General features: G+C 46.2%; 1 protein-coding gene across 1 annotated transcript in view; it reads left to right on the forward strand.

Annotated features, from left to right (window-relative positions):
• Positions 1 to 10,285, forward strand: part of mtcl2 (microtubule crosslinking factor 2) — a 114,164-nt gene that overhangs the window by 63,894 nt on the left and 39,985 nt on the right. Inside the window, exons 4-5 of the mRNA XM_079514037.1 lie at positions 6,587 to 6,649; positions 9,335 to 9,505. Of these exons, the coding sequence (XP_079370163.1) occupies positions 6,587 to 6,649; positions 9,335 to 9,505 (234 nt within the window). The remainder of the gene's footprint in view (positions 1 to 6,586; positions 6,650 to 9,334; positions 9,506 to 10,285) is intronic.

Consider the following 10,285-nt stretch of genomic DNA (forward strand, 5'->3'; position numbering starts at 1 on the left):
GCAGTGCACCAAAGCATTATGGTCATTGTAGGAATTCAGCAATCCAGTGAAACACACAGACGTCATTATTTTTTCTGGCCATAGGGTGCAAATTTCAAATTGTGCTACTGTTATTTACTACAAATACTATACCAACATTGAGTGACTGCCGTTTCTTACAGTGGTGAAATGTCCCTTTAAATAAATGAATGTTTTGGCTTTCCTCCTGCTTCTATTACTATTATCCTCCCCTTGTTTTCATTCTCCTTTGTCTCATTCTCTCCATCCTCTCTCATTGTGCCGCCAACGCAGACAAAGAGATTGCGAGAGTGGTTGTGAGTGTATGCGTGTTTGCGCACACGTGTGTGTGTGTGTGACAGAGAGATTACTGTGCCTCTGTGTACCATCTATTAATGAGCTGAATACATAGAGCGTTAATGGTGGCGAGTCCATCGTACTCCTCACATCCATCTCTCTCCGTCTCCTCTGTTCTCTCCACCTCAACCTAAGCAAAGCAAAGCAAAGTTACTATATTTACCCAGGGTAACTGGACTAAGCATCAGATACTTGTTTACAGCCAGGCCCTGCTCATAGAACATTTCATGGTAGTGGTTCAATGCCTTGCTCAAGGGCACTTCAGCGGTGGTAATTTTAACGTGCCGGTCCGGGGATACAAACTGGCGACCTTCCGGTATCAAGACTGCTCCGCAAACCGTTCGGCCACCGCTGCCTACTACCTCACCCTGTCTGTGACTGTTGTATGTCACTGAATGACTTGTGTTGTGTTGTGTTGTGTTGTGTTGTGTTGTGTTGTGTTGTGTTCTGTTCTGTTCTGTTCTGTTCTGTTCTGTTCTGTTCTGTTCTGTTCTGTTCTGTTCTGTTCTGTTCTGTTCTGACCCTGCCAGTACTTCCAGTGGGTCAAGGTAACCTCACAGAATCTGTCCTAAAAAGTCACTCATACAATATTGCTGAGTCACTAGAAATGTCCTACATAAAGTTATGCTTTCCAGTGGAACACTGGTACCTAAATTGCCAGCATGGTCTTTTTTACGTACAATGTAATTGTTTATGTGCATTCCCACTACTTCCTCTCTCAACCTTACTCTCGACCTGACCTCAACCTTCTTACACAACAACATCGTTTTCAAGAATCATTTTGTTGATAGATCGTCTCTTGTGTAACCAATGCCATTGTCATCATGATGCATTGTCACGATGGCACCGATAAAGTGACGCTATGCACCCACGTGATGGGATAACAATACAGGCAACAATACAGTTGAATACCTGTAAATTGCTGCAATTTCAGCCAAGTTGAGAAATGGAATGGGGTTTAATAAGGATTCAAGAAAGTGCTTTGCAAAGAAAAATGTGTCAGGCAGGCAGCCTTTCCAGAGAGGAACAGAGCGCTGTCACCACTAATGAGCAGAATTGAGGATTTTATGGGAAACAAAGCCCTGTTTCTCTGCTTATTTTATGAGTGTGTTGCTCTGTTTTCCCAGGCAGCAGGAGTAGTAGCAGCAAGTAGCAACAGTAGTAGTCGTAGTAGTAGTACTGTAGTAGTAGTAGTATTAGTAGTTGTAGCTTCAGTTACAGACACTGGCGATCAGAAACTTGACCATTTGGCTAACTTACTCCACCGGAGCGTACAACTCCTTTTTCTCCTTAATGTAGTTGTTATGACAGTAGAGTCAGTAGACCATTATTCTCACACGGCGGCCATCTTGTTATTAAGTTAATGAAATGCCACCACGTTGCCACTCAATGCAAAATGCCAACATGGCCGCCATGTGAATATGGTCTATTGATTCCTCCCCTCCCCACACACATGTTTGTATCACTCTTGTTGTTGTATCCTACTGGCTCACCTGTCAGTGAGGAGCCCCTACCAGGAGGACGCCATAGGGCCTTCGTCCTACTCCTCCCGCCCAACACTCCCCGCTGACAGGTGCCGCCCCCCAGCCTGTAGGAGTATGTGTAGTGACAAATATCACCCTCCCTATCCGGCTACCCTTGTATAGGCGCTCGACAAAGCCGGATGCACCGCGGTGGATTTGACTCCCCAGTACATTGGCTACTTTCATCCTAATGTTCGGGCCATCATGACATGCCCAGAATAGGGAGGGACGGTATGGGTTCATGCTGTTAAAAGCGGTCGGCCGTGTACAGTTAACCCCGTGTTATCCCTGGCTAGCAGTGCAGAGGAGTAATGGAAAGAAGCCAGGGGCAGTTTGTTTAAGTCCATTTCATACTCATCCATGTGCACTTCCCCCTGTAATGACTGGTGGGGTGAGGTACACAGTGAACTGAGAGCACATGTAATTTCATTTGCAACAAGCACACACACACACACACACACACACGCACGCACACACACACACACACACACACACACACACACACACACACACACACACACACACACACACACACACACACACACACACACACACGCTGAAAGCAATCTTGCTCTTGAGTACATACAGTACAGTAGTGAAAGCTTCAGTGTGTATTAACCTGTGTGTGAGGTTGAGAGAACGAGTCTCTGTGTGTGTCCATGTGTAAGTGAATTGTATTGTACTGTGCGTGCGCGCATGTGTGTGAGTGTGTCTGTGTGTGTACTGTACAGTGTGTGGTGTGGTACTGGTGAGTTTCATGGCTGGTTGGTTGCATGTCAGATAGGGTCAGATGGAAGACTGAGAGAGTTGATGCTGGTTTGTCTTCTCATCCATGACCCAGGAATGACAACATCTCCCCAACTCTCTCTCTCTTTCTCTCTCTCTCTCTCTCTCTCTCTCTCTCTCTCTCTCTCTCTCTCTCTCTCTCTCTCTCTCACTTTTTCTCCTCTGTCCCTCTTTCTGTCTCTCTCCCCCCCTCTCTCTCTTTCCTCCCTGTGTCCTATCTGTCCACTCATCCAGTCAGGTGGAAAAGTATGCCCAGCCTTTATGTGTCTTTCACCCATGGCATCTCTTTTGAGTTTGTTTATATTTACCAATTTTTCCCCCCATTCAGGACGGGCGGGGGAGCTTGAAGTTTTTCTTTTAACTGTCCCGGCCATTACCTCTCTCCCCAGTAATGAGGGCTGGAAACATGAGAAAGGGGAAATGAGGAAGTGTGAATACGTGCGTGCGTGTGCGTTTGTGTGTGCGTGTGCCCGCCACATCTACAGTATGTGGGGTGGCTGTGGCTCAAGAGGTAGAGCAGGTCGTCCAATGATCCATGGGTCGGTGGTTCGAATCCCGGCTCCTCCTGTCTACATGTCGAAGTGTCCTTGGGCAAGACACTGAACCCCAAATTGCTCCCGATGTGCTGGTTGGTACCTTGCAGGCTTCCGCTGCAATCGGTGTATGAATGTGTGTGTGAATGGGTGAATGTAATGCACAATCTATGTAAAGCGCCTTGGATAAAGGCGCTATATAAATGCACCATTTACCATTTACCATTTACAGTATGTGTCTGTGCATGACTGTCAAAGTAAAACAGCAATGGTTCGGTCCCTTAAACATGCACAGTAAAGGCTGAGAATCCATAATACTACAGTATAGTTAGTACCATCACGTCCACCACAGCATACATTCACAGAGGCATGTCTGTGTCTGTCCACAGCACGGGAAAGCGACACTGTGACGTGTGTTGAGCTTGTAGATCTGATATTTTTAGTCTGCGACACCTGCACACAATTAAGCATAACTACGGCTTTAGTCTGATAGCCAGACACTGTGTGTAAACTTTGACCCCAGCATTGTGCATATGAGTCTGTGTAGTGTTTTGTGTCAGGTCTCTTGAGTCACGACTTTGCTACTAAAAAGTGTCTGATACAGAATAGACGATGTAAGCACATGAAAACGTAAAGAATAATAGATTGATGTTTTTAATTTGTTCTCAACTTTCCTGCCACCAAGAAAGCATGGAGGTCAGGTGAAGGACAGAGGTTGACTGGAGAGAGAGAGAGAGAGAGAGAGGGGGGGAGGGAGGGAGAGAGAGAGAGGAACACACCGATAGAGAGGAGAGGAGAGAGAGAGAAACAGTTAAAATGAACAGCTCTTAGTAAAGTATTTGGAGAATACACTGGGAGAGAGAGAGAGAGAGAGAGAGAGAGAGAGAGAGAGAGAGAGAGAGAGTCGACAGAGAATGGGACAAAGATATTGCAGTGATGACCTTAGATGACTGGTGCATTGTTATCAGATGGAGAGATGGGGCGGTGGAGAGAGAGAGAGAGAGAGAGAGAGAGAGAGAGAGAGAGAGAGAGAGAGAGAGAGAGAGAGAGAGGGACAGAGATAGAGAGTGAGAGAGAGACAGAGAGAGCAAGAGTAAGAGAGAGACAGAGAAATAGTGAGAGAGAGAGAGAGAGCGAAGTGTCAAATAGTGACAACTAGAGAAAGAGTTGTTGTATAACAAGAGAGAAGATCAGGACACTGTCATGAAAGAACAAAACAAAACAAATGCTTTACAGTATATGCGTGTGAAAGAAAAAGACGGGGAAAGAGCAAGGGACTGTCTTTTCAGAGAGAGAGGCAGAGAGAGAGAGAGAGAGAGAGAGAGAGAGAGAGAGAGAATGAGAGAGAAAGAGAATGAGACAGAGGGGGACAAGTGAAATGTATTGCGTAGTATAACAGTGCAGTAGTGTGGAGTGGACAGAGAGGGGGGACACACAGTGTACACAGTGTTACATCAGCCTGTCATTGCCCTCTGAGCACTGTGTGGGCGAGGGAGATCCAATACACTATACTGTAAGAGAGAAAGAGAGAGAGAAGAGAGAGAGAGAGAGAGAAAGAGAGAGAGAGAGGCTGGAACAGGGGCCAGCAGAGAGGAGAAGACAGGATGAGAGAAACATGAGAAGTGAGAGAGAGAGAGAGAGAGAGAGAGAGATAATCAATCTACACTTATTGGTTATTTATTATAAGACACTTAATATGTCAACCATTTCTGTGTAGTGTTTCGATTCAATATGTCTTAGCTGCCACCACGTTGCCAGTAAAAGCATCTCAGTCTGTCTGTCCAAAAACTTCTAGCACAAAATGGATTATTTGAATGTAATGAATTTGAGAAAGAGGGTGGGGTGGGGGGGGGTTGAGGAAGAGGAAAAGGAGTGTGGAAAAAACATCATCCATTCATCCTCCACATGCAGCCAAATGGGTCAATGGAGAGACTGATCCAATAGTTAAACTCCTGCCAGAATCAATGGTTCCATTATAAGCAGGCTCTATTGATCTACTGAGTGGAGGTTAGTAACACTAACACATGGCTTTGGGCTCACATCAGCTGATCCTAAAATGGCTATATGGGAACGGAGGAGGTCGGGTTGAGTTGGAGGAAGACAGGTATAGAGAGAGAAAGGATGGGAGGATGGGAGAAGGACAGAGATAAGTAGAGTGGGAGAACGTGAGAAAGAGAGTGAGATCTGTCTTTATTTATGAATATATTTCAATTTCAATGTAATGTAATGTGTTCAATAATCACATTCTTTTGCAGAATCTCTAACTCTCACAGCAGATAAGCAACCAATCTAGGTCCTGGATAATGCTTACATTGCCTGCATGGCGGTGGAGATTATTATCTAAATAATTAAATCCAATAAATACAACAGTCATTTTCTTCCCATCTGTCTACCTCCCATCCCTCTGTCGTCTACACTGTAGACACGTGTTGTTTCTTTCAGTTATCTCTCCATCAAAACAAACCAGCAAAGTCATTTTAATATTCCTCCCTTTCATTTACAGCCACTCAGATTATCTTCTTCACCTCCATCTGTTCATCCCTCCATCCTCCTATATTTATTGCACTCCTCTGTCCCGCCATCCCTCTCTCCTTCTCTCTTTTGTTGTCGGGGTTCATGGCGGAGAGGGTAGCCAGTTTCCATGGAAACGGACAGAGCCAGTCAGCCAGATGAGCTTAGTTACTTATATATATGCTGCAGCAACACGTCTGTCCCTAAGACTGTGTGCGTGCGTGTGTCTGTGTCTGGGTGCATGTGTGTGAGCGCAACTACCGCACATGTGCGTTTGGGTGAATTTTAGAGACATTAAAGACTTTTATAGTCAGATCAGTGCTTATACAGTTTCTCCCCCCCCCTCTCCCTCTCTCTCTCTCTCTCTCTCTCTCTCTCTCTCTCTCTCTCTCATTCTCTCATGTTTACATGAGGCCAGCCAGCAGTAATTCCCCACCCTATATCAGTGTCACCACGGAAATAAACATCTCCATGGAGAGATCATAAATATTGCCGTGCGTTGGTGCGTGCGTGCGTGCGTGCGTGCGTGCGTGCGTGTGCTCTCATGCTAGTAGACAGTAATCCCAGTATGATTCCCAGGCCCGGGGGACATTTCACTCCCCGGCTCTATGTTCCACTGAGACAGTTTTCTTGTCTTTTTGTATTTATTGTTCGCAGTGTTGAATATACAGTACACTGTGAGTCTGTCTGTCTGTCTGTCTGTCTGTCTGTCTGTCTGTCTGTCTGTCTGTCTGTCTGTCTGTCCGTCCGTCCGTCCGTCCGTCCGTCCGTCCGTCCGTCCGTCCGTCCGTCCGTCCGTCCGTCCGTCCGTCCGTCCGTCCGTCCGTCCGTCCGTCTGTCTACTAATGACATCTGTGTATTTGTTTTTCTGTGTTTCAGAGTGCTCAGAAGAAGAGAGGAGCTCGACCTAACAACAAACCAGACAAGAAGACGTGCACACAGGTAACGCACGCACGCACGCACGCACGCACGCACGCACGCACGCACGCACGCACGCACGCACGCACGCACACACGCACACACACACACACACACACACACACACACACACACACACACTATAACTTGCAATACATTCATGGTGTATTTGAGGAGCAGGGAGATTAGCCTTACACAGTGAAATGAATCAATAAAGGCCACGCCAAAACTACCGAGTCAGCGCTCCAGTCTACAGGCACTACACCTGGAGCGACCGACATTGATCCAACACACAGAGAGAGAGAGAGAGAGAGAGAGAGAGAGAGAGAGAGAAACTGGAGAAATTGATATTGTGATATTGTAAAGTGCAAGAAAGAGAGAGAGGTGGGGGGGGGGGGGGGGGGGAGGGGAGAGGTGGGGGGGGGGGGGGGGGGGGGTGCTGATGTTGGGAGACCAAGATTGATTGAACACACTATAGGGCAATGGAAAGCAGAGGTGGACAAATGACTATTTTTAGACTGAGTATTTAGTTTGTTTTGTCTTTCTTTTTTGCAAGCTCATCACTTTCACTCCGCCGCATGTCTAATAGAATGTTTTACTCCACTGCATTTCTAGGAAGGTCGTCTTGGGACACAAACCTCCACAGATACATTATGTATTAACCACATACTGTAAACCTCATTTCAAATGGAGTGAAAATTACACATCTACAAGCTGACAATGTGTCACAGTGTGATGCGTTGTAGATCTGCTACTTTTGATCTTTTTTTGAAAATGTTCTAAATGTCAATACAGCCATGCATTATATTAAAAATCACACCCGTGTGAACTGAGTGGTGCAACTACACATTTATTGTGTGATATCTGTGATGTCAGTGACGTCACATACTAACCATAGCAACCATGCTCGTTTTTTTGGTACGAACAAACACGGGTACACGGGTACAAAGCCAGTTGTTGGAGTGGTTTGCACCACTCAAAAACTAGAAACATGATCCTCGGAGCACAGGTCTCTGCCAGGCCAGGAAATAGACGTGAATCTTAGCCAATCAGGGTGAAATATGAAAACATCTGATGAGTCCGTCTTGGTCACATGACTATAGAGTCATGTGACCAGCCAGATGGACCAGGTGCGACTGTGGCTCAAGAGGTAGAGCAGGTCGTCCAATGATCCATGGGTTGGCGGTTCGAATCCCGGCTCCTCCTGTCTACATGTCGAAGTGTCCTTGGGCAAGACACTGAACCCCAAATTGCTCCCGGTGTGCTGGTTGGTACCTTGCATGGCTTCCGCCGCAATTGGTGTATGAATGTGTGTGTGAATGGGTGAATGTAATGCACAATCTATGTAAAGCACCTTGGATAAAGGCGCTATATAAATGCACCATTTACCATTTACCAACACACACAAAACATAGTCTTGGCCACGCGTTCGTTCTGGCGGAGACACAAAATGTACTTTTGTATACTTTAAAAGGTATTTTTTATATATTTATTACTTGAGTATATAGTCCACCACTGTTCATGATTTATGATTTCCACTGGACTAAGAATAAGTTTAGCCCCTATGAACTTCATCTAATTATATGTGTTTGTGTCATCCTCATGACGTCTGTAAAAGCCACTAACAGCTGACTGTTTGTTCTTAAGATCTGCTCTGGTGGTTCAGTTTGCTTTTATAAGAAACCTCAAAAGAACACAACGTGACCATGACCTCATCATGTGCTGCTTTAGCTTGAAGCCAGGAAAGACACATGTTGGACCCATAATAATAAAGATAGAATAAAGCCACTCCAGGTAACAGTTTTAATACCAGTTTTAGAACTGGTGTTAGAATACAGTATTTAAAAAAGGTGTCAATAAAGGTTTGAAGTCACAGCCTGCATGGGTCCGGGGAAAGAGGAAGGGGCATTTTGCCCTTTGAAATTCTTTCATTTTTTACTTACATATTTGACGCAAACTGTCATGGACATGCTGAAGGTTTGCTTAGACCTGAACTGACACTTCTACTGTCGCTGTGTGCATGCTTGCGTTTGCGTTTCTGCCACTATCTATCTCTCTATACACTACCTATAATATGGTATAATGGAGGGGGGGGGGGGGGGGGGGGGGGGAACACAAAGAGTGCCAGTTCAACTTTCCATGCGTGTCTGTGTGTTCACATCTCTCCTTACCAGAGCAGGAGAGCTCAGAGCTGAGATGTCACCTATACTTTACATACATCTGCCCACATATCTCTCTGTGCGTGCGTGCGTGCGTGCGTGCGTGCGTGCGTGCGTGCGTGCGTGCGTGCGTGCGTGCGTGCGTGCGTGCGTGCGTGCGTGCGTGCATGCGTGCGTGCGTGCGTGCGTGCGTGCGTGCGTGCGTGCGTGCGTGCGTGCGTGCGTGCGTGCGTGCGTATTTGCCCCATTTTTCTCCCTCCATGTGTCACTGTCTTCTTGGAGTAAACGTTAAAGTAAATTATGTGACTTCCAGTTCTCCCTCCATCATCTCTTATGCTGTGTCTCTACCTCTCTCTCTCCTCTTTCCTCCCCCACTCCCTCCCTCCCTCCACCATCTCTTATGCTGTGTCTCTACCTCTCTCTCTCTCCTCTTTCCTCCCCCACTCCCTCCCTCCTCCCTCCCTCCACCATCTCTTATGCTGTGTCTCTACCTCTCTCTCTCCTCTTTCCTCCCCCACTCCCTCCTCCCTCCCTCCTTCCTCCCTCCCAGCAGGAGGACAGCTCAGACCTGAAGTGCCAGCTGTACTTTGCCAAGGAGGAGTCTGCTCTGATGTGTAAGAAGCTGACCAAGCTGGTGAAGGACAGCGAGGCCATGAAGGAGGAGCTGTCCAAGTACAGGTCTCTGTACGGCGATGTGGACGCTTCAATCACCGTGGAGGAGGTGGGAGGCTGCTTGGCTTGAATGGATGACTGGATGTTCAATTAAATTAAAAGAGTGGTTGAATGGATGACTGGATGTTCAATTCAATGAATGGTTGAATGGATGTGAACTCATTAACTAGCCAGAGTTCAGACATCGACTATTGCAGCCCTTGCCAGACCCACAGAATATTTCGCTCCATGATGATGTACACAACGAGTAGCCTTGTGTGTGCATTTATGTGAACAAATTCACATAAATGCACAAGGGTAAAAACAAAAGTAATAGCTTCAAATCTGGTCAGTAGAATTCGTTGAATATTAGAAGTAAATTTAAGATAAGGAATCATGAAGGAAACAGAATCAGTTAAAGGCGAGGTCATAGTAATGGGTTTTTAGCCGCCTCTTAAAGTCATCAACTGAGGTTGCCAGTCTGATATGGAGAGGAAGAGAGTTCCACATCCTAGGTACGTAGCTGGCAAAGGCAGCTTCGCCGTGTCTTTTGCCATTAGTTGGAATTTCGATCAGCCGTTCAGTACCGAGTGACCTGAGGTTACTCGGTACTGTTAGTACTGTTAGTTAAGTTTGATGGACGGAGGTACAGTTAAATGAACGGCTGGATGTTAAGTTAAACTAAAGGTTGGAATATTGGGTTAAATGGATGGTTGGATGCAATATTGATTGATCGAGTGGCTGGATGCTTAGTTGATTGGTCGGATAGATGAGTCATGGGTTGGGGGTTTTATCGATGGAACAATCGATCGGTTGTGTAGTTGGTTAAACTAATTGGTAGAGCGACCAT

Source organism: Electrona antarctica (genome assembly GCF_951216825.1).
Source record: "Electrona antarctica genome assembly, chromosome: 2".
Taxonomy (NCBI): Eukaryota; Metazoa; Chordata; class Actinopteri; order Myctophiformes; family Myctophidae; genus Electrona; species Electrona antarctica.